Here is a 25608-nt window from a genome sequence, read left to right as displayed (position 1 = left end):
TTTGTTTCTAAGGGAAAACTACCAGCTTCTCTCTGCCGCCTTCTCTGCACGTTATCTGGTCTGATTTCCCCCTCGTCTTTCCTAAGCGGTCAGCTTGAGAAAGGTAAGGGCAAAGTTAGAGGAAAAAAGTTCCTCGACAATCATCAAATTCCATCTTAATAAAATGAAGACAGGTAACATAGTCACGAAAGCAGAGCTCTTTATGGCTGACGATGCTGCATGCACTCATTTGAGAAGACTACATCGAAGCACGGATGAGCCAAATCTCATAATGCTGCCTATTGGGGGAAAAAGCGTTAGAGTACTGCGCATCGACTATCTCGCTTCCGAGCCCGAAGTCATTTATGTGAGATCGTTTAAATAGATGATTAAATGTGACTGGTTATTTTAAATTTGGTTTGGATGCTATAAAGTTACCCAAACTGGACCCTCTAACACCCGACACACCGCAGGAGCTGCGTCCTGGGTTCTCTACCTTATATTTTTTACTCTTCTAATTTTTTACAAAATAAATTTTGTTTTAGTTTTGCCAGGACCAATTTATGGCATCCTCGAAACTCCACAATGACAGAAAAGAACAGGCACTCACAAACGAAGCAGAACTACCTACATATTTATGGCCTCGTCCTTTGACAGGGACGGTCAAAGCTCCTCGGGGTTTATTCACGGCGCCGCGCCGGCTTTCAGCTCTTTGAAAATCGCTCCTTGATACGCGGCTTCCCTGGAATCACAGAGTGGCAGCCACTCTCTTCAGGCATCGATCGGACTCTAAGTGACTGACAGCACGTCCCCCCCAGACACGGGCGGGAGAAGGACCGCGCTCCCCCCGCTGAGCGCGGGCAGGCAGCAACGCCGGCGTGCCGAGGGCGCTTCTCGGGCGTGATTTCTGAAGTCGTCGTAAGAAAACAGCCGTTAGGATTAGACAAGACTCAGGTCTGGCTGTTGAATGTCACCGGCATTTCCATATCCTCTCTTCTTTCACCCCCCAAATCCAAACTAAATGCTGTCACAGACTTGGCGACTGCGTCGCACAACGAACCCCGTCACGACTTCCGCGTGCCGTAGGTAAAAGGTGCACGTGCGTGTTATTTTGGCACGCCGCCGCACGAGCCACGGCACGACGGCCAGGGAAAGAGAGGGCGTATGTGGATGTGACTAGCGACTCAGAAAAAACCATAACTTTAAAGACACAGCAAGAACGGAAAAGGCAGGGGCAAATATCTTGAGCTTTTTCCTACACGATGTCAGCAACTCTTTGTTGCGGGGGGCGCTAAGAAGCAGGCCATGGAAGCTCTTATTCTAATAACCAGTAGCATTACTTCTAACCATCGGGCGTTTAACACCCAGCGGCCACGCTGGCTGGACGCGCCGATGCACCTGGCTCTGAAGACCGTCCCGGGAGCAGAACGGCTGAAAACCTGCAGACAGGGTTTTCAACCAATGACCTATCTCCTCACCTACCTATGAAAATAGTTCAATGTTGCTTTTCCATTTAGCTGTTTATTTTACAAAAACTACTACGATCCTACTCAGGGCCATCCGGATGACCGTTTCGTACAGGAACACTGGCGTTCCGCCTCGGTCGCTGTGTCTGCCACGAAGGGGCTCAGAGAATCGGCAGCGCTGCGGACCGGCTTGGACTCTGGGGCCGACCGCCCGGGGCCAGCTGCTGTTCGCCACGTACTGGCTGTGTGACTCGGGACAGTTAAATGAATCTCTTTACATCTCAAGTCGCTTATTCCCAAATTTGAGGAGATACCTCACATCGCAGAGTTGTTTCAATGGTTAAATATTAATGGTACACTTTAAGCACCTAGGACAGTGCTGGGCACTGGTTTTCAATAAATCTTAGCTATTTCATCACCATTATTTTGTCCTGGCAAATTATGAAATGACCGAGGCGGGTTTAACGTGTGAACGAAGCCCCGGCATGGGCACAGCGGCCGAGAACGATTCTCGTTCTGTCGGGTAACCCCGCGGGGAAAACGAGAGGCAGCGGACAGGGTGCGACCGCCACGCGGCGCGTCCACGGGAAACATGGCGGCGGGACTCTGTCTGCGGTGCCCCCGCTCCGTCTCCCCCCCCCCGCCCCACCCCCCCCCCGATCTAAGGCCGGTCTACGCGCAGCATGACGCCCCTTTCCCAACATCTCGAGGCTGCTGTGGAAACGGACCACGTAAGTGGCAGCAAGCCCATTCCATGCCAGACAAACCCGATGACCAAACGTTATTTGTCTTACAAATGTCATCATTTTACTGCTGTATTTTACATACTAACACCTCTGTAAATACCACAGTTCTTCTGACTCTGAGTTGGACTCTACGGCTGGTATAAGAAGTTATTGGGAAAAAGTAATTTTATGGTAATGATAAATTCTCAATGATTTTTTAAAAAAATATTACTCACTTAAAAATTAATTGTTCAATTTTTAGAAACACTGGGCACTGGAGCAAGAGGGGCCAGCCTGCCAGTGTATCCAATAAAGAAAAATTAGAGTTCATTCTGCAGAAGCTCTCCCTTAACAGTCGATTTGACATTAGAAAGCATAAAAGAAGAGTTTTAAAAACTGGGCAGTTTTTCCCCATTAAAATTATTTATATTTATGTCCCTCTTCTGAGAGCTGAAGGATGACATCTTATTAGACTTGAGTATTAATAAATGACCTCATTCAATTCTTTAACTTATGAAAAAAAGGCACTCTAAAAGTAAAGACAGACATAACTTCCTCAAATGAGGAAAGTTAGTATCTAAATATCGTTAACATAAATAACACAGGTTTGCAAGTGAAAGAACAACATATACAATACATAAGCTTTTAAATGTAAGTAGCGCATTTTAACCTGCCTCTTCTCAGATACTAATGAATAAATAATAAAAAAAAATTGCCAGTTCTTTCTCTTCTAACATGAACTTACATACCTGAATAGGATAAACGTGGCAGGTCAGAATATTTCTGCTGTGTGAGGAGTCGGTGTGGTGAGGAGGAGGGAGGGAGCGCAGGGCAGAAAGGGCACAGAATTAAGGTGAACGCACTGTTTCCGACCTCACGGAAATCAGGCCACGGAACGAGGATGCGCTCGTTGGCTGCCCCGTGACTGCGTGCACTAACGCAAGGGCAGCATGCCCGATGTTTTTTTCTGGCGTTTCTTACCAACAGGGAAACTTATGGATTAACCTGGTTTTAAAATAGGGGAAGATGTAAAAACTAACGACACTACACAATTAGTACTGGTGGGTGGAAATGTGAAAGAATTGGGGCAGAACGGAGCGGAACGCTCCCGTGTGCAGGGTGCTCCGCGTCCAGCCGCGCCAGGAGGAGAGGCTAAAATTGAGACGTGTCAGGATTTACTATTTCGGACCCCGAGTCCTGGCTATGACAAGCCTTCTAAGCACTGAAGACTTAAATATGGAGTGGGTAATGGGATTTTTTTTTTCCTTCTAAAACGTAAGCCTGATGAATGATGCCTGCAATCACCATGAGTCATTTTTATGAGTGCTCAGCACAACAATGTGAGGCTTTTCCCCCTTCTCTACCTAAAAGGAGGATTTTCTTTATTTTGGCTTTATTTTGGCTTCTCAAAGATGGTCACAGTCCTTGTTAGAAAAAGTGTCACCTCTATAAACTTAAAGAGCTAACATACTTTCTAAATAATAAAAATCAAACTATGAATACATCTTAAGATATAGAACCATGGATTTGTCTTAATGACTGTATATCTAATTAGAAATTTAGCACTTTTTAAAACAACCAAAAATTTGTTTTACTTAAAATACATGTATATGTGAGAATGAATTTGTTATGGTTTATAGAGAGAAATGACAGATGAGCATACAATTGTGTATGAACGAAAAAACTCTTAATGAAAATAATAAATAAATCTAGTAAAAATCAGACTGAGAGGAATCTAAATTAATGAGTTTTGTGAGGCTCAAGGAAAGAGAAAAGTAAAAGTACATTTTTATTATTATTTGACTTGAACATTTTTCCTGTTATTTGCCCAGAAATTTCCAGATAAACTTCTGACATCACAAATTTGACAAGAATTATATAAAAGTTAATTGTTTCTACTCTAAAAAGAACTTAATAATTAAGTTTTGCTTTTAAAAATAATGGTCCTGAAGTAAAAATTGTTTCCATATTAGAAAAGATGCATATTTGCATAACCACAAATATTTAATTCCCAACATAGATGGTCCTGAACTGTAGTCTTTAATGCTTGATAATGGAGTTCCATGAACATATTATAAATTTGCTTCAAAACCATCTATTTTCATATTCGATTTAAAGATGAGAGTCACCTTGAGTTATTTTAGAATCTAAATGTGAAATGGAGAAATACTATCATACAGTGAATCGTAAATATTTCATAGTTCGCATCCAGAGAGCCCCGACATTGACCGGCAAAGTCAGAGAGGCAGAGGATGAATTAGGGAACACCTTCTTTGGGGAACTGATTTTTCTACAGAGAGTAAATATTTAGGCTTAGAAAAAATGAAAAGAAATTATGATCAAAATTTTACATGTAGCAAAAAATATGCCACTATGATGCAATTTAAAGTACCATCAACTCCAATTTCTTAAATAAGAATTTTCTCCATAACTTTAAAAAACAAAGTTCCGAGTTTTAAAAGTAATCAAAAATAAATGTGAAACCAAAAACTATAAAACCTCTAAGACAAAACATATGAGAAACCTTTGTAACCTTCATTTAGATAAAGATTTCTTAGGTAAAACGTCAAAAGCATGATCCATAATGAAAGAGATAATAAAGTGGACTTCAAAATGTTAAAACTTTGCTCATTAAAAGATCACTATTGAGTTTGAATGGGAAGTGTAAAATTAGTATGAACTCATGTTATCTTTAAAAAAAACCCTCTAGCTTTGTCTACTGAATCAACTTAGCAGCTCTAAGCACGCCCCTCCTGCCTAGATATGGTCTCCAAATACGGCTTCCTACTACAGGGCCCTGTGGAGAGAGTCCAAGACTCAGCCAGAGGTGTGTATGATGAGTGGGGGAAAAAGCCATGGAAACAGGAAACAAGACAACCACACCCCTGTCAGAAGGATTCGGTACCCTGCATATGCCCCCATTGGCCAAATACGGGACACTCTGAGTAGCATTAAAGACGGTAAGTAGGATGGACTGATTCTACATATACAATATGCTTAAAACTATGAGCTTAAAGAACACTGACTGATCAGTGCTGAAAAAAGCCAGGGAACCAACTCATTATTTTGATAAATATAAATTAAAGAAAAAAGAATTAAGTGTGCATCCTTCCTTCCTTTACAAACTATTCCGCAGGAAAATTTAGTAACTCATCTGAGGGAAGCTTCTCCTTGTGTAGGTTTTCCAAGCAATAGATGAAGTAATAATGGTAGAATATTTTAGTATTAGTGTTGAGCAACCACTATAATTCATGGAGGCGAATGATAATCAACAGCTGTTAATATCACAACAGAGAGATAACCAAATGTTATGTGATGTCACCTGTTCCAGAAGTGACCCCGCTCCAGGTTTTTAAAATTGTTCTGATCATAGCTCTAGAGTTAACTACAAATTACAAAAATAAAAGTAAAATAGAAAGTATTTAATGCTTCTAGGCCATGCAACGAACCCAGACTTTGAAAATTCCATACAACGAATGATAAAGTTTCTTCAACAAAAATGATGAGGGGGTGAGGGGAAGAAGAACAGGAAGAAGAAGAAAAAAAATATGGAGACAGAGACTGATCTACTGATTAAAAGAACAAACATGTGAACCAACTGCAATGTATGAACCTTTCAAAACCCTAATCATAAAACTGTAAAAATATCTTAAAACAATGGATAAAATGTAAACACTTTATCATATTATGTTTTACTTCATTTAGATGTAATAATGGCACTATAATTACGGGTTTAAACATCCCTTTCTTTTAGAGATATGAACAAAAATATCTTTTAAATGGTCATAAAAACGATACACATTTTGCAAAACAGAACAAAAGGTAAATTATGTTAGGATGGTTCCTTACGTGATGGAAGGCAATCCTAGAGAGGAATGGGATTTGAATCAACAAATCCAATCAAATAATGAAACGAACTGACCAATAATGATAGTGTGCTATGAAATAAGGAATATGATTAATTCAAATCATATTCAAACCAAACCCTTTCCACTCGAAGCCCAAAGGAAAGAACTCGAACACAAACAAAACAAAAATTAATTTCGTATACCTGGCTTTAAATATTTTAATTTTCATGCAAATCGTGTGCATTATCATTCTAGTAACAGATGAAGAAACAGACTCAGAAAGTCCCCAGGAGCCACAGTCAGTACGCACTACAGCCAAGACTGAATCCTCCCACTTGGAGCCAGAAGCCCCCAGACAACACATAAGTCTGTGTTGAATAATTAAAATTTTTCAGAACAAACCACAGGATAATACACATGACACTGCTTCTTCATACACTCGCTCATTAAACATCTATTCTATAATTAATGAGGATATACATGCTCCCTCCAGTTCCCTGATGAATCTGCACGTTTCCCTTTCTTTTGAGTATGACTCCTCTTCAATAGGATCTTGGTATAATAAATTCTTGCTATTTTAGATATAAATGCAATTCTTCAGGTAAAAAAGCACTGTAGATAAAAGGAATGGAGGATAAGATTTGTAGCATTAATGTATTTTTATGATATTGCTTATCAACATTTTTAGGCTAAGTAGTTAAGTTAAAATTTGGCTCATAGAATTGTTTCAAATGAAGTATTTTAAAGATAAGATGGTTTTAAAGAATTATGCACTATTTGGCTTTAGAGATGAAATTTTCAATGGCAGTCTACTGGACAATATGCAGTATTAGTGTTGCTGCTAAGTCCCGTAGCCACATTTAACACCGGTCAAAATCATGTTACAAACGTGACTCAATGACCTAGTGCTTACAGGGTTAGGCATCTTTGTATCTGAGATGTAAGCTTGATGAACAGAACATAAGGTCTTCATACTGTGCTGTATCTATGGCCAATCATTCTCGGGTTGTTTTTTTTAAACATTGAAAATGGCCTCAATCTGTTTTTCTTAGGGAGAGTACAATATAGTGATTTATCAGAGTACGGAGCAGTACACGTGTGAGCGGAATGCCGGGGTATGTCCTGGCTCTGCGTCTTTCTAGCGGTAAATAAGACCCGGACCTTTGGTTTTTCGGCTGAGAAATAATAATAATAATAATAATAATAATAATAATAATAATAATAATATATTTTTATAGAGCTGTCGTGAGGTTGCTATACAAGTCCACAAATAAATAAAAACGAAAGAAACTTTCACTTGGAAACGGACGGGGCACGTGGCGAGCCTCAGGACCGGCCACCCTCGTCACTTTCGTCACGGAAGAACTCGGCTGCCCGGCTTTTGATCATTTCTGCTAACGACTCAATGTGAAACTCCTGCACACGAACGCAGGTCACCGCTCCTGCTCACTGGTAAGAGAGGGAACGGGGCACGGAATTTCCTATCAGAAACAGTCGGTTCCCACGCGGAACTCCATGGACAGACTTCTACAGACTCTTAAAATTCTACTTTAAAATTTTAGTGTCTATATAAATGTGTATTTTTCTGGAGGGAAGATTCATACTCTTCTTCAGATTCCCAAACAGGCTCGCGGCCTCGCCCGACGCACCAAGCGTTCGCCTGACTGCAATGGCTCAAGGTCCGGCCACCCTCACGCGGCGTGGGGGGCGGGCACAAACTGCCGCTCCCGGCTCGTCTGTCGCCTTTATTTTCTGCTTCCTTTATTTTCTCTCCCAGAAACACTGGGCTTTTCTCAGATCTCCCTAACGAAGTGCAGCTTCTTCACTGCCCGGCCTTGATCGCAGCGTCCCCTCTTATGACCCCTTCGCTCTCAGTGACCCCCAGGCGTCCGCCTGCTGGAGACAGAGCAGAGGCACGGCCTACTCCTACCTCCCGCCTCCCGCCTGCAGAAAGCCACGGGCCGCTGCGGCTTCCTTCGCCGCCTATGACGGAGCTGTGATGTGAAACAGCGATCTGTTTAGTGAACATATTGTTAGCTCTTCGAGAGCAACTTACTGATCTGCAAAATACGATACCGATAAATCCTTATTAGAATGAATACATAAAATTGTCTAAGTCCTTTTCTTTTTCATAAGGCTTGCTCTGCTCCTGGAAATATATAGTGTGAAATCCGCTCAGAAAAAAAAAAAATATTTTAAGCTCTATTCACTGCTTTGCAATTATGGTTATCAAAATTTCGAAAGGCGCCCACTTCTTCTAACAGGTCAGCTTCACCCAGGAGAAAATAAATCTCCACTGTCCCATAAGCCACACGCCTGTACACTACACCTGCCAGATACAATGAGACTGATGTCACATGCTCTGTCTTCTACCTTGAGGACTTCTGGTTAAGAGTGGAATTGGCTTCCTATTATCAGACAGCTGAAAGGCCAATGTGTACACAATCAATTTTGAGGCTCCTCTATCAACATGACTTTTTCCAAAAAGCAAAGACTCTGGTTTATTATTACTATCTCAGCTGCAACAGAATATTCTTTCTCACTGATAAGAAAACTGATTATGTCCACTTATTCTTTTTTAAAAACTTATCTATATTCTATAAAAGGTGGCAGTGGAGCCTATTCTCTGTTATAGAATAATTATGTGGTCTTTATAGTTTATGCTTAATGAGTTTCCCTTTTAAAATTGTTGCTTCTATACTAAATGGCCTCATACCAAGCTCATGAATCATGGAACTGGAAACAGAATCATGGAGTAGAGAGAGAAAGGGTCGGTATGACAGGCATGTGGAATGTGGCTTCACTGTTAACTGGTGGAATAACCCTTGACGAGTCAATTCATCTTTTTAAGACCTATTTTGCTTATCTTTAAAATTTGATCATATTGTCTCCATCTCATAAGGAGTTTTGAGACCAAAATATGTCTTTAATATGAACTTGCATAAAGTTAATCGAGGATCATTTTCAAAATACATGTGACCAGCATTCAAAGAACTGCCTGGTCTGAATCTGCAGTGTGTTCTTTCAAAACACTGCCACGGATAAATCAGGGTGCACTGAGATACGTCCCTACAGTAGGCACTAAGCAGCCACAGAATGAGGATAATCTCTCTCACTGAATAGAGTGGTCTCCAAAATATACTACCAGGTAAAAAAAGGAGGATACAGATGTATACGGCATGCTAAATTCTGTATAAAGAAGGGAAAATGAGAAAATGTGTACTTATGTGTTTTTATTGGTGAGGGGGACAGGCATGCCTCTCCGGCGATGCCACGGGCATTAATACTCAGTATGGCTCTGACGTCTGGGCTGTCCTCTCTGCTTGACATCACCTGCTGAATCTCAGTCTGCTTCAGAGACACTGTGAAACCGGGGTCGTCTTTAATTCTATGCTCTGTCAATCAATCAGTCAATCTATGTGTGTATCGATAATCTTGGGTTATACTCTGCTTTGCTAACTTTGTTTCTGACTCTGATGCATTTTTAAAAATTTCAGTGTCAAACTATTCCATATGCATCAAGTCAAATGTCGTAATTCCAATCATGACAGTTATGAAGGACTAAGTGGAGTTCTTAAAAGACAACTTTGTGGAATAATGGTTTCCAAAAAAACACCCTCCGCAGGAGACCTGAGTGAGAGGTAGCTTACTTCCCTTCCTCTCAGTAAGATTAGAAAAGCTGAGCTTCTTGGGGTATGTGTATGTGTATTCATACGTATGCACACACATACATATTACATGTGTTATATGTATGTGTGTATCTGGACATGGGTGAGGCACCTTACAATACTCCTTGGAAGAGCTTTGAAATATCCAGGGTGAATGTTCAGTTTGAAAACGTGCCCTCATATTTCAGCCCTCCTAGCTTAAATATATCTATATAAATTTTCCACTTTTTCTTTGCTTTAGGTTTTTATCACTTTTAGAACAAATAAACAAACAGCTCGCATATTTGGGGAGAGGGGGGATCTTAACTGGGTTGGAAGTAATACGACCCGGCTGGAGCTGCGTGAAGCTCTCTACACAGAGACTTCCGCTTATGCCGATCTCCCCAGAGGCTCATTTCAGGTGCCTGCTGGTGACACTCGGATCACTTCACAGATCATTGGCACAGCATTGGCAACCCTTTGTTTTCAATAAAAAAAAGATGCTGAAGCGATGCTCAGTTGAACAAAGTGTCCATGAGAGTGCACTTGTGTCCTTGCCAGAGGACGGCGGGGTGGGGGGTGGGGGTTAGATAAAGGAAAAGGTGACACCCGGCACCCACTATTCTATTACTTCGTCTAGAATTGGATTATGATAAATTACGATGACAGAGCTCAGATAAACGCTGATGCCGCCTTTTCTACTGTTTCACCTGCACACAGGACTCTTAAGGATCGCACCACGTCTCCAAACCCGATTCTCTGTCACTCACGGCTGGAAATGAAAGGCCAGTTTCAAGTAGTTGTTAAACAGTTTCCATGGAGACCGAATCTGACGTTTCCTCACCTGCTACTTTGGCATCACTGACTGATCACCGCGGCTTTCTGCTGATGGGCGTCTTTCTGCAAACCTCCCTGGGTGAAAGACTTCTTTAAGGTCAAAAACCTGAACGCCGTGTGAGCGAGTGGAGGGTGTCAGCGTTGTTATTTGACGCCTTGTCCCTTGAGAGTTCATTATATCCAGGTCGCTTTAGAACCTACGACTTCTGCCACCGCCACCCTCACTTATTTGCTCAAGAGCCCCTAGAAGAAGCTGTCACTCCCCCAAATGAGCTTCCAGCAAACCAGGAAGAAAGCACCTGACAACTGGGAAATAAGGGGACTAAGTCACAGCCTGACTCCCGACCTGGGACACCCAGGCATCTATATTTCACAGGAGGAGGCAGTATGAACACTTTTCACATCAGAAATGACACATTCAGATCATCTAAAACATCCTATTTATTTGGAGTTGGCTAGGACTAGATGAATTGTGATTATTATTTCAGTTTTTTAAATCAAAAATATGCAACTCTATGTTTTAAGGTTTAGAAAAGGAAAAGCTATCTTATTAAATTTTGTTTTATAGATAGACTGAGGCCCATAGGGGGGAAAAAAAAGATTTTAAAAACTGATGAAAATAATCCAAATGAAGAAAGTTGAAAGAGGTTTATTGGAAATTCTACATAGAAGACAGAAATTTTGAGCAGGGCTTTAGAAGAGAGTGACTTAAACGAACAAAAAAACCCATTTTGGGCCGAGATCAAGTTTGGGATGACACAGGCGGAGCAGAGGACGGGCGGAATCGATCTGGAGAATGGGAGCTGAACCAGCGGCTGGAGGCCAGAGGCCACGTGACCGGAGCAGACAGCCCAGAAACAGGAGAGGTCAGGGTGGGGCTCGGAATTCACACCTTATGCCTGGACCAGGGAGGGAGGGGGGAGTGCCCGTCAGGGCTGTGGAGCTGGGGGTGGCACGAGGGACCTTTCTGAGGATGTAGATTTAAAATAGGTTGAAAATCACTTCGTCGGTGTAGTGAGGCACGGCTCGTGACCGCAAGCGTGCGAGCCGCCTGACAAACGGGCGGCATGGCGGCCGCACGCCTTGACGTACTGGGAAAGGCAGAAAGGCAGGATTCCCACCAGAAACGTTCCTGTTCTGTTTTCCCTTTTCTCTTGGAAAACGGTCTCACCCAAGTAACTTCATAAGCCATCACTAGTTCCCAGATTAGTCCCGAAATTCAGCTGCCATAAGGAAACAATACAAAAGCATAAACAGTGACGCATAAAAAGGTGTTTCTGACTCCTCGCTCCATTGATACTCGACTCACGGTAATCTGGTTTCTACACATATTTTACCATGAAAACTGCACCTTACCAAGTTCCTTCCTGGCTGACAACTCATCGCGTCTTTTTTATGCTTAACATAGCAGCTGATCGGCTGACCACGCCTTTGTCTCTTCACCTCGAAACCACCTTGGTTTCAGTGACATCACTCTTTTTAGTTCTACCTCTTCTCCTTTAAGGTATCCCCTGGGGTTCGTTCTACCATGTGCTGTCGAGGTTAATCTCTTTATACCCCAAAGTCCGCTGACCACCTTCAAATCTTGATCTGTTCTCACATTTTCTATCTCGGAGAACGACAGCACCCGGCTGCCTAATCCAGGGTCCTGGTCACTACTCTGATCCCTCCCTGTGCCCCTCAGTGAAGACTCTGAGCACACATCCCAACGAACACGGTCATCTCTTCTTCATGTCCACACTAACGAGTCCATTTACTATGGAAGAGGAAAGAGGCTGTGAGCTCAAGTGTGGCAGGACATTTATAGATAGAAAATGCCCGGGAATTTTTTTTTTTTTTGACTCTCACTGCATGAGATCTGCTTCATTTTCAGCATAGTTTTTTCAAAGAAATATTAAGTATAACATTGGACAAATCACTTTAAGTCCTTACAACTGCTCATCTATAAAATGATCTTTACGTCTTTATATTATTTATACTACCGTTTAGTGGTTGTGTGCTACTACATAGTTTATACTTGAGATTCTAAAAGGCCAAGCGAGAACAAAAAATATATATGAGAAGAAGACAGAGGGAAAGAATGAAGGCTATTTTGGAGAAAGGGGCCATTATTGTTAGGATTAAGAAGTCCCTGTCCCCTCAGTCCGCATCACTCTGAGGACCACACCTCTAGTGCTGTCACTGACGAGACTGTCCCGGACAAGAGCACGTGTGACAGGCAGACCCCACCCCTCAGTTCTCAGCAGAAACCATCGTGTGGGCCAAGTCTGAAACATGAATATTCAGCCCCTCTCTATTGGACTGTTAACAGATTTCTATCCTCTCTACTATCAGCATTACACATGTATAATATATAAAATGTTAGGAATTTATATAGTAATTAACTGATCTCTTGAGAGAAAAATAAGACAAGCAGAAGTAAACGTGAGGAAGGATATCTACAACGTATTTGGAAGTTTGTAATGTAATTTGTGATGTAAAATGCATGCCTTACTAACTCTTGGACATCTAATTTCTTGGTCATAAATCCTATTAATTTGTACTACCAGCTGCCATAAAACTTGCAGATAGAAGATAATTTATGCTCAGTGTACAGAAGCTAATGTTGCTGGGCTCCTGAGAAGCACAGTCTGGAAAACGAGAAGGTGCGTCTGGAACCTGGAGCCCTCCACACGCCGCACGGCTGCGGAGCAAACGCAGACTGGTCTTCATAAGGGACATGAGAGGCCTGACTGGCAACGACCATCAGCGGTGCTTATGTCTAAGACGTTTCTCATTCATTTCAAAAAAATCTCCTGCTAGTAAGAGGCCATGATATCTTATTAAGAACACATTTTTTGGAAGTAAAGGGTGGATGCTTTCTCTTAAGGGAGGAGCTATAATGCACTCTATTTTTAATGGTCTATTTAAACATGGCGGATTAAACAGTCCTTCAAAGTAAATGCTGCCTACTGAGGTTTTCGTTCCTAATGACATTCGAATCATAGCGAGATATACCAAAACACAACACAAAAGCCTTTACATACTAAAAAGCCAATCAGCTAAAAAATTCTAAACATTTGCCCATATTTATACAGACCAGGACTAGACTATTTTCTCCTTGTTTTAAAACCCAATTTGTAATGAACAAAAATCAGTCACAGAAAGGGAACCGAAAAGAGAACAGAGATGAAAGACCTTAGGCTGCAACAACCCAAACGGTTTTAAGTGGCTCGCTACAGACACGCAGGCAAGTCCCGAACGACTGACACAGTACCGGAGGACGATTCCGTATCTATACAACATGGTCGCATGAGAGCCTCACGTGAAGACGCTCTGAAAGAAACACAGAACATTACAGAAAAACTAAGAGGATCTGAAGGTAGAGAAGCTTTTTCAGAAAGATGACGAGAAGCACATTTAGCCGCTGGTCTAGGGTTATGCCAGCCACCTAATGGCCCTGCAGCAGACACAGCACTGAAACATTTATCAGTTCCCGTAAGATGTCTCATTTCTCCTGCTATTATCTGCAATTTCACGCAACCTGTAATTGTAGAACCAATTCTAGAAAATAACGTCCTCAAAAATAACACTCATAGTAACGTTTATATTGCATTTTACCACTTTTTAAGTATTTTAGCAAAGCTCAATGGTAATTTCATTTAATTGGCTCAAATGATAAAGACTCTTGTTGTACGCAGATTTTGTTAGAGTTGAACATTCAGCGTCATTCGGTTTAATTCATGGGCACAGTAAGGTGTGATACACCCTTAAAGTGTAGCCGAGGTCTATCTTATTTGAAAATAATATGGAGAGCATATATTTTTATACACACACATAAACACACACCATCTGGCTGCTGAGGTACACACTGTTTAGGAATAATGGGATCGTGGGGTCCGCTAACCCCACGAACCCCACGGAAGAGGAAGGGCAGTGGGGCAAGAGCTGCGTCAAACCCCCGTGTGGCCGTCCGTGTGCCCTGCTCTGTTTCCCCCACGGCACTGTCATGATGCCCAAGTGAGACGCTGCCTGTAAAGGCTGCAAAATTACCTTCTTCCTTGAGAAAAGCTTTTGCTGACTTGCAGTTAAAAACAATATTTAAAAAAATGTTTAAGCCGTTCTTCATTTGGCACGGAAGCATAGGAGATTTGATTTGCTTAAGCCCAATTCCACAATATTTGAAAACGGTTTCAATTTAAATTTATGGTTTTTCTTCTGTTAATCCTGATTGTGATTATAAGTCCTGTTAACAACGAACAGTATCCATAGATTTTCTTTCTGAATATGCCCCAGCATATGCAAACTGCCTGATATATATGCATACTCTAGTACATGCATAGCAGGTAAACAAAGTCACATGAAAATACGCCTGGCAGAGTCCAGTTCCAAGAGGCAAGTTCCATTTCTAGGATGCAGAAAGTTTCTCTGCAACAATTTTAGTATAGCTGTAATTGATTTTCAGTGTTAATCACATTTCATAAGTGAACAATTAAAGGTGCTTAAAAATATAGTAGACTACGTGAGATTCATATCTTAAGCCCTCAAACACACTCTTCTGACTTTTGTATTAGTGTAAGTAATTGTCTTACTATTTCTCACTAAAAGTGATTGAAAACCAGGGACCCAGGATGTGTCTCTGGGAAGAGTTTCCCAGAATCGAGTGGCGAAGAGAAGCAAAGACAGCACTGCTGACCCCACGGGTGGGGGTCTGCGCCAAACATCGCCCTCCCTCTACAGCAGGGGTCCCCAAGCCCCGGGCATGGACAGGTCCTGGTCTGTGGCCCGTTACGAACAGGGCCACTCAGCAGGAGCTGAGCGGCGGGCCAGCGAGCGAAGCTTCACTGTGTCTGCAGCCGCTCCCCAGCGCCAGCATCACCGCCTCGGCTCCGCCTCAGCTCACCAGGCATTAGGTTCTCTTGGGAGCACATGTCTCTGGTGCCAAAAAGGTTGGGGACCACTGTTCTACGAGACTGGGGGTATGGTCTTACATGAGCTTTTTGCCCCGCACAGGTACGCTCACCATGACCACTGTGTCTGGGGTACTGGGGCTTCCGCTTCAGCAGCTAACTAGAGTTTAACACATTTTATAAGTAAAACGTAACTAAATGCACATACATACATGCATGCATGCATGCATGCATATGCGCGTGTGTGTATGTGTTCCGAGAAATCATGCAGGGTTATGACCCAGACTTCCTTTCCAAACTTCAGGTTCCGGCAGTGTGACAGAAAACACTGTGCTGTAGTCACACAGGGCTGCACTCCCGGACGACGGCCCTCCTTTCCCAGACTGCCCTGCAGTTGGGCTCGGACAGTATAAACGCGTTCCCACTGAAGGTGACACAAAAAACATGGGGGGACATTTTCTAGCAATCTTTTCCCCTGTTGTTGCAACATGATCCGGTTGGCTTAGATATAAAAGAGAGGACGCTGCCCTAACCACACCAAATTTTCCACGAATGAGAAAATGGCTTAAGAAACTTAATCTCGGTTAAGCTTGAGATTTTGGGGTTACTTCCACTGCAGTATAGGCAGGGCAGGACCTGATTTACAGAGGCAGTATGACAGATTAGTACCCTGACCGATCGAAAACAATTAAAAATGCTAGAAAAAACGAAAAGAGTTCTTTTAAAATGAATCAAACATGTTTGTTTTGTTTTGTTAAAAGAATACTTGAAAGCCAAAAACTAAATTTTGATTGAAAAAGAACACCAAATCTAGGTTTCATCTTTTAAACATTTGGTGTTTACCAAATCAGATGAACCTGAACTTCCGTTTCTAAGCACTCCAAGTATGAAAAATATTCAGGAGACAAAACTCAACGTCTGCCCAGGGTGGGGGTATAAAGGGAGCTTGTACCATAGGAAGCGAGACTCTCGGTGGAGAGAGAAATAGAAACGACACTCCCGCCGGACTGTGAGGGAACTGCCCGACCGAACCTCGCTCTCCGCAGCTGAAAAGACAGAACGAGTCTCCTCTGAGGGTTTGTGACCAGAAGTCAAACGCGCAGCAGAATTACCTGCAAAACCCATCCCGCCTACACATCCAACGTCTCAAACAAAATAGATACTTAAGTTATTAATGCCCACAGGTAACTGGGCGAGGAGTCTACTCTCAGTTCTCCTTGAACTCACTTTTAACTTGTATTTCAAATAATGCCCGAGGTAATGTTCCTGGAACTCTGAGTTTATGGCCAAAAACAAAACACAGAATGAAGATTAAACATAAAAGACAGCTGATTCATAAAGACCACAGATGTTAGAGTTATTCTCGACTATAAAATAAATATGGCGATTATATTTTAAGAAAGAGTCTTGAAAATGTGAGTAAAGAGCAAGCGTGTAAGAAAGAACAATCACGGCGGGAATTTAAAAATGGACAGATTTAGCGGCAAAACAGACACAGCTGAAGGGGAGGAGTGGCGTGGAAAACAGAAAGGATGAAGAATTGCGGAACGTGACTCAGAGAGATGAGACACAGAAAACAGGAAAGAAGTGTCTGAGACCTAAAGGACACAACTGGAGGATCTTCCATTGGTTTAGCTGGAGTTGCAGAAGAAGAGCAAACAAGAACAGGGTGACACAATACTGGAATGTCAAGGCTGAGCTGTCCGGACTGACGGCAGCGACCTGCGGACGGGGGACCCAGCGGCTCCCAAGCTGGGCACGTCTCAGGAAGCCCGTGGTCACGCACGCTACGCTGAAGGTGCAGAACTCCGAAAACGAGAAGACCCGAATGACAGACGCCGTTCTGCTCATGAGGACTCTTAGCTAATCTTTCAATTTTACTTTTCAAACATTATTGTGCTGCATGGGTAGCTGTCTAGTAACCTATCAGCCAGGTACCTACAAAGTGACAAGTTACAGTCGACCCCTTCGGCAATCGTATCAGTTCAATATAATAGAGAAAGCTCAATGCATCACAATGGCGGGAAGTTTCCAACCTCGGAAATTGTTGGGAAATTACAGGCATTTAACAAACAAATAATCAGAAGTCCGAGAAGCACGTCGGCGCATGTCAAACTGTTACCTGAGGTCTTTTAATGACTTCTTATACCCTATGGCGAAAGAATTCACACTCCACTGTGTAGAATTCAAGGCTCTTCCTAACTAGATCACCGACCAGTTATCTAGTATTAACTAGTCTTAACCTTGCATTATATTTATGTTTTATAAATGTCTGTTTCACTGGACACGTTCTCGAGAGCAAAGATCATATGCTACCTTTTTTTTTTTTTTAATCCTCATCTGCCGAGCAGTACAACAGTTAGGTACCTGGCACTCTGTAACTGTTTGCAGACTACAGAAAAGGACAGTATGGAATTTGAAAACTGAATTCTTTAGTTTCCCTTCCATATCTTACAGGAAATGCTCCAGAAAGCAAATAATCAGAACCAGAAAAAAAAAGCAAAAGTGGATGAACAATGCTGAGCATATATTACACCCACTATATTAACCAAACAATAAATTTTAGCCACTGTCACGTGACAGATGATGGACAGCAGATGGAACAGAGCAAAACTACCATGAAAGGCAAAAAAGAAAAAAACAAACTGTCCACTGTCTTTAAAAAAATATTACCGAGTGATGATTTTTCAAACCGAAATTCACCAGCCAACCTTATAAAATGTGTTTAATTAATGAGAATTCTGTTCTAAGCACTACACTGCTAGAAAATTTCCTTGATGTCTCTCATTGGACATAAATGACATCATCGTCATACATTTATTCTGAGGCACTGAAATAAGCAGGCAACTTATGAACAGTAAAAGCTAAAGAGTTTGAGTGCTTGAGAAAAGCAAATCCAATTTCCAATTATGATGACAGCACTGAAAATACACGAGAATTCCATTTGAAATATCTGCCAAGCTTTGCGTTTCCTCTGTTGACTTTTTCTCTCATTCAGTTGCTCAAAATGCAAAAGTTCTAAATTTAATTCCCAGTCGATTCAGTTAAAAGTCACAGAATTTTTTCCCCCTACGTGCCCTAAAACGAAAACTTCGAGGCTCCTCTGCAGTGACCAGAGGCGGCAGACGGAAGTCAACATCGGTAAGCAAACAGCTCAGTTCACTCAGGGTTCGAGGGCACGAACGGGCTGGCCTTTCCTCCTGTCTGCCCCAGGGTTAGTGGGGTGGGGGGGAGCCGAGTGCCGACGTCAGGCTGGGCCTGCACTTACTGGCTGGAGCAGGTAGATGAGCGATTCCTCTTGGATGATTATCACTGGCAAAGGAGTGATGCGAGTGGCTTGGAACAAGGTGCTCACAGATGCCATGATCTGGTCAAAGCGCCCAGTGAGTCCTCCCAGCGTCACTATCATATCCACCTGAGCAAGGCAAAGTAAGGCGGAGAGTCACACATTTAAAGAATTTTAAATAATTAAATAGCATCAAACACCTAAACACAGCTTTCAAAATTACATTCTATCTGATAAGCCAGCAATGCGAGATGCCATTTCTGTTGTTCGGATGAAGGCATTAAGTCGCTTGATCAAGGTCCCATAATCTGTGAGTGGCAAGGTCAGGTTTCAAGACCAACTCTTTCAAGTACAAATTTTACAGTTTCCCCACCTGCCTGTTCCCCTGAAAACCAGCGGCTCTTCCGTTAGAGCTGTTTACGCATCCCTTCCATGCGGCCCAGCATCCCCACCCCCTCGCCGTCAGGACCCCTTCGCGGTTGACGCCTCTCCTGCCCACGCCCACAGAACCACCTGTGGACACTCTCCTAACACCTGCCACTGGCCTGTTCTGCAGGCCTGTCACCCCACTAGAATGCAACTTTCTTACTGTCTTTTTACTGAACTAGGCAAGCTGCTAAACTCTCTGTACCTCATTCTTATGTTCATATGTAAAAAAATGAATAATGGCCAACTGAAAGATTGTCGTGGGGAGTAAATGAGGTAATTACATGAGTTAATAAGCATAAAGCATCTAGAACATGTTCATAACATAGTGATTGTTTAAAAAATGTTTGCTACTCTTTTAATTATTTTTGATACTACATTAATATTTCTATTAATACTTTTGTTATTGTTACATGTAGTTTCATGTTACTTTTTTATTTACCACTTGAAAGAGAGCATTTCCTATTATTATAGTTAATTCGATGTTTCCCTGTTGCTGAAAATACACTTCGGGATATTGACATATAAAATTACTGTGATGCTTTACTTATACATGAGACGCTGGGTAGGCGTGGGCTGCAGGAGTGAAGGGGCGCGGGAACGGTCTCCTTCTGCATCAGGTATTAGGCCATGGTGCCAAGAAGAATGAAAAAAGAAGCCCTGCCTTCTCTCTGGTCGGCCTCATCTTACAGTCAGTGTGCCGGCATGGTCAAAGGTACCAGACTGATCATGAAAGAGGAAGGGCTGGAGGGTTTCATTAAAATATTGTAAGAAAATCTTGTATATAATAAAAACTAACAGGAATAATCATTCCACCCGAAATAAAATAGAAATTATTTTAAAATGAAGTATTTAGTTTCTAGGTTTTAAAATAGTACGTTTTAAAAAGCATAGATAATGTTTCAGTCCATAAAGATGACATGATTTTACAGAACAACATTCCCCTGGCACCAACATTATCTGTCCCGTGCCTAGAGGAACGGTAAGTGACAGAAGCTCCAGGAAGCCAAGGACAGCGTTCGTCTGGCCTTGGTTATGGGGCCCCGGGCCCCAGCGCAGTGCCTGACCCATATGAGACGTCCCTGTGTTTGACGAACAAGTGAAGATACTGCAGGAAAGGACGTGCCAGCCTAAGGAAGAACCAGATTAACTGCCACACTGAAGGACCAAAGAAATCAGAATGGGATTCCACAAAAACACGAAAAATAAATTAAAGAGAAGAACCTAGAAGTTTAGAATGAGTTTCCTGTTTCTGACCTTTTCAGAGTGTAGGGAGAATGGAAATTTTTACTTTGAATAAGATGCTTCGTATCGAAGCTACAGGATTTTAAGATAGGTACACCTCACATCTATAAGACTTAATACTAACTTTGGAGATCTTTCCAGAACTCTAAGAATTCGATTTGGAGCCCAGAAGACCACGCACCCTAGAAAGCCTGTATTACTTTGAATACACAGGCAAAGACAGGGATCTCTGTGACTTCAGAGGAGAGAGGTAAACTGTTAAGCAATTAGGCTCAAAACTGCCAAACATGCACCTTTTGTTTGGGGTATCAAGTCAGGAAAATGGCTTCTATTCCTGTTCAGGAGATTGTTAATTGATGAAGCCATACCCAACCAGTGGGGAAAGGCCTCAAAATTATATAGGATCTCAGAAAAAACTAAAGAGAATTTGCTTTACACTGAAGAGAAAGACATGAAATTGCATATGAAATTTAAAGGGGAGACAGTTCTAAGGCTCCAGTGAAAAGCGCCTTCCTGTCCCACAATCCTGTATCACATCAGGAGCCAGGCCCAACGACACAACAGCTGGGTCCCTGGGCAGACTGAGGAACCCCGTTTTCAGGTTCTCAGGTTCTCGTTACTACGCGCTGCACCCTGAGGGATCCCATAACCTTTCAGGCTGACATGTAAGCCGCAATTCCGCCCTGGGATATCATGATGAATAAGCGGGACCTGTAAATTAGTCGCTGAGGTTTTCAGAGAAAAGCAGCGGCAGGATTACTTCTCATCATTATTCATTTTCCCTGCAGGAAGTACTTAGCGAGACTGATTAAAAACATTATGGAACCTGTGCAAGCCACAGGTGGGTGGGAGGAGTCGGCAAGGGACAGCCTGCACCCCTCCAGCTCTGGCAGTGATGTAGGAGGACATCCGATGCTCACAGAGATGGAAGAAAGGACACGGACTGCCCCCTGCATGTTGACATACATTTTGCAATAACACCTCTGGGACAGAGTGTCCAACCTGAAACAGACATTCACGGAACGCCAGGGTTCCTCTTCTGTGTGGACCCGAAGGCCTGTGCGTTTATTGGTGACATTGCCCAGTGAACTGTACATTTTTAAAACTATACTTTCCCGATGCCGCAGCATCCTCGCCCCCAGACTGCGAGCGCCGGCCCAGGAGACGGCGTGCACCAAGCTGACGCGGCTGGTCCCTGCCACAGGCTCCCCTGCTTGCCCTCTCCCTCTGGGACTCAGTGACATTCAGCGCACCAGTGAAACCCTCTCACGCTTTTGCACGTGTGCCCTGCCCTGACCCCCAAAGGCGCTTGACCGCAGGCCCTCGCCCGCTCTCTCCCGGCTCCCTGGCTCCTCCCACGCGGACTCAGCACGGCGTGACACGCATGTCCCTCTCTAGGACCTGTGAGTATGACAGCCCTTTAATTTCATATGCTTCTTTGTACTGTTACTCCACGTCCACACCACACGTGTCTGCGTCAGGTGGATCGTCGAAGCCCCCCAGTTAAGCAACGTAATTATTCCCTTTTACACCTCGTCACACTGCCACAGCAGCCGGCACACTAGTGTCTCTCCCCTAGAGGGGCCTGTGACTCACAGATGCCAGCTGCAGTGTTTGCAACGCAGGAGACGAGAATTTACTGAGCTTCCCCTGAGCATATAAACACTCAGGAAAAACGGAATAAAAGAACCGGAGAGGCAAGGAGCTAATTATTAGGCCGAGTTAACATCATCTAATTCCTACAAAATAGTATTTGCCTGATTGGCAAGTGTTCCAATAGTCAGTGGCTTTTGAAAAGTGTAACTTAATTCACATTTGTTACTTTGGGTAATAGTTATTAATCACTTACCATGTGCTACATTCTATTCTAAACACAGAATGTATCAGTAAAGAAGACAAAAACTCCAACCTTCATGGAGTTGACATTCAAATGGAGGATAATACACAATTGATTAAAAAAAATTATATTCACCAGAATGTGAAAAGGTGGTAGCAAGTGCTATCAGAGAACAAGAGTAGGAGGAAAAGAAAAGCAAAAATACAGGGAGTGGGGAGGAGAGGGAGGGGGACTTCGACCTCCAATAATACGGCTAAAGTAGGCCACGCTGAAAGAGTAACAGAACTCCAGCAAAGACCTGAAAAAGCCGAGGGCATCAGCCAGCACTTAAGAACATGGGGCAGGATGCTTCGGAGACAGACTGTATTGAGACCCTGAAGCAGTGACATGGCCCCAGGCACTTTCAAAGAGTATCAGGAGGCTAGTGGCTACAATTAAATGAGAAATTAGTGGCGGTCGTAATAGGAATCAAAGTAAAAGGTGCTAGATTTGTATAGAGAGTTGTCAAGCTATTTTAAAGTCTTTGATTTTTATTAAATGGGGAGCCATGATCAATATATTTGAAAAAGTCGCCATGCCGGGTGTGTTGAGAATAAACTGTGGGAAGGCAAAGAAGAAATCCAGGAGCCCATGGGAGATTATCATAGTAAATACAGACAAGCCCCTGTCACACCATCAGAAACTGTCATCTATAGATCCTCATGGCAAAATCCAATGGGCCATTTTCTGTTCTGATAATTATTTGATCAGCTACATCTGATGAGATTCCGGCAAACCACATTCTCTAAATCTCACTAGCTGTTCCTTATCTGGAGTCACCTGTTAACTTTGGAGTGGCCCAGGGCAAGGTCCCTCACTCTGGCTTCTTCTGTCACTGCATTCCTGTGCTTGCTGGCCCCATGCAGCCCTGTGGCTTTACATACCGCCTAGGTCAGCGGTTCCTGAATGCAAATCTCCAGCCCAGGTCTCTGTCCTGAACTCCAGGCTCGTACAGCTCACTGCTTACTTGACACCTCCACCGACATGGTCAAGAGTTAACCTGGCCCTTCCCCCAGTTCTGCTTCCCACCCTCCACCCCTGGCCCTGTTGCTCCAGCCAAAATCCAGAGTCATCTTTCTCTCTCTCTCATCCTCCTTCCTTATTCTCTCAGGAAATTCTAGGGCCTCTATCTTCAGTATGTATCTAGGTTTCTGCACTTCTCACAACCCGTCACCTCATCACAACCATGGCTCGGCCACCAAAATCTGTCAGGAGGTGTGGGCCACCATTATATGTCACTTGAAATAGCCTCCAACAGGTCTTTCTGCCTCTGCCCTTATTTGCCCACGATCTAATCTCAGCATAGTATCGAAAATTACCCTGTTAAAATGTAAATCAGATTATGACGAAGCCAATGCCTTTCCCACATTTATCAGGGCCTACAAAGCCCCGCATGATCTGATGTGCGGGCATCTCTCCGACTTTACTTCCTATCCCTCCCTCTTCGCTCGCTTCTCCAGCCACTTCTTTCCCGCTTTCTATTCCCTGAATTCACCAGACTCCTTCCTCCTTCGGGACTTGGCACTGGCTGTTCTTACTGCCCGTGACGCTCTCCCCCCAGACGCTCGCGTGGCCAGCTCCTTCGCTGGCTGTCCATGCCAACGGTTCCTAGCCCCACTCTCCCGTTTAGATTTTCCTCTTAGAACTCTCGTTATCTGACACCATCAGACTAGGTATATTTTTAGCTTGTCCTCTTGTTTGTCGTCCTAATTAAAAGCGACACAATGGCAGAGATTTTCTATTCCTGGTGTTTAGAATGCAGCATGGAACATAACAGGTGTTCGATGAGTGTCTGCTGAGCAAGCGGCGGAGTGAAACGGGGCTGGAGGAAGGACAGGGCGGATGAACCACGGCACCGGGGGGACTGATGGCCGGAGCCGGGGCGCCAGGGGGAGAGACAAAGGGACACAAGAGGTGGTGGCGGGTTTACAAACCTTGCCACGGCGAGGCCCAGGTGTGCCCTAGAATTGAGTGGCTGATGTCAGGAGGTACGCAGAGCAGCCCCGCTGGGGAGTTAAGTTCAAGGAATCAAGAGGTCGGTGTATTGGAAGGATCATTCGCGTGCAGGTGAAATTTACCATGAATTAAGACAGTGTTGTTGGAAAAGGTATTGGTGACTTAGACGTTAGCTTCATCCCGACGTGAGGGGAACTGACCAGGACCAGGATGATGAAGTCTACAGTAACGAGAGATGAGTGGTATGATCTGACGACGTGAAGGTTACCGGGGAAGGGACCGGAACAGACGGCGTCACCCCGTGGAAAGACAACGGGGACACGTGTGCAGTTTAAGAGTTTCTGGTACTTACATTTAAAAAAGTAAAAAGAAAGCTAAAATTAATTTTAAAGTATATTTTATTTAATGCACTATGTCTAAAGTGTAATCTGTATTAAAATATAGGGGTATTGGGACATCTGGATAACCACATACCGAATGAAATTGGACCCCTATGTTATACTGCTCACAGAAATGAATTTGAAAAGGATTAAAAACTTAAAACATGACATCCGAAACTGTAAAACTGCTAGAAGAAAACTCAGAGACAAGCTACTTGACATCGGTCTTGGCAATGATTTTTTTTGGATACGACACCATAAGCACAAGCAAAAAAAGCAAAAATAAATAAGTGGGACTACATCAGACTAAAAAGCTTCCCCTGGACAGCTAAAGAAACTATCGGCATAATGAAAAGGCAAGAAAATGGAAGAAAATGGAAGAAAATACTACGAGCCACTTACCTGATGAGCGATTAAGGTCCAAAATATAGAAGGGACTCATACAACTCGATAGCCAAAAAACCAAACGATCTGATTAGAAAATGGGAAGGAGATCTGAAGAGAGATTTTTCTAAAGAAGACATACATACAAGTGACCAAAAGGTCAATGATAAGATACTCAATACCATTAATCATCAGGGAAATGAAAATTGGGATTACAATGTGATATCACCTCGGGCCTGTTAGAATGAACAGCTGTTATCAAAAAGACAACAGGTGACCAGTGTTTCCACAGGTGTGGAGAAAAGAGAACTCCTGTGTGCTGCTGGTGGGAATGGAAATTCATAGTCACTGTAGAGAACAGAATGGCGTTTCCTCAAAGACTTAGAAGTAAAACCACCATGTGATCCACCACTTCCGGCTCTGGATACATATCTAAAATAAACGAAAGCAGGATCTCGACGAGACATCTGCACCCCCAGGTTTGTTTCAGCCGAGATGTGGGAACGGCGTAAGTGCCCATCGCAGGATGAATGGATAAAGGTACAGTATACATGAAATGGACTGTTATTCACCTATAAGAAGGAAATCCTGCCATTTGCGACAACACGGATGGACCTGGAGGACAGGCAGTGAGCTAAGTGAGGGAAGTCAGAGAAAGTCAAGT

General features: G+C 43.1%; 1 protein-coding gene across 5 annotated transcripts in view; it reads right to left on the bottom strand.

Annotated features, from left to right (window-relative positions):
- The window catches only part of TPK1 (thiamin pyrophosphokinase 1), a 234657-nt gene that overhangs the window by 71055 nt on the left and 137994 nt on the right, over window positions 1-25608 (bottom strand). For all 5 annotated transcript variants that reach the window (XM_016157158.2, XM_016157159.2, XM_036230749.1 and 2 more), the window contains one exon: window positions 18660-18806. In XM_016157158.2, the coding sequence (XP_016012644.2) occupies window positions 18660-18806 (147 nt within the window). The remainder of the gene's footprint in view (window positions 1-18659; window positions 18807-25608) is intronic.

Source organism: Rousettus aegyptiacus, unplaced genomic scaffold, assembly GCF_014176215.1.
Source record: "Rousettus aegyptiacus isolate mRouAeg1 unplaced genomic scaffold, mRouAeg1.p scaffold_m13_p_13, whole genome shotgun sequence".
Taxonomy (NCBI): Eukaryota; Metazoa; Chordata; class Mammalia; order Chiroptera; family Pteropodidae; genus Rousettus; species Rousettus aegyptiacus.
This window is presented reverse-complemented; position numbering and strand designations above follow the sequence as displayed.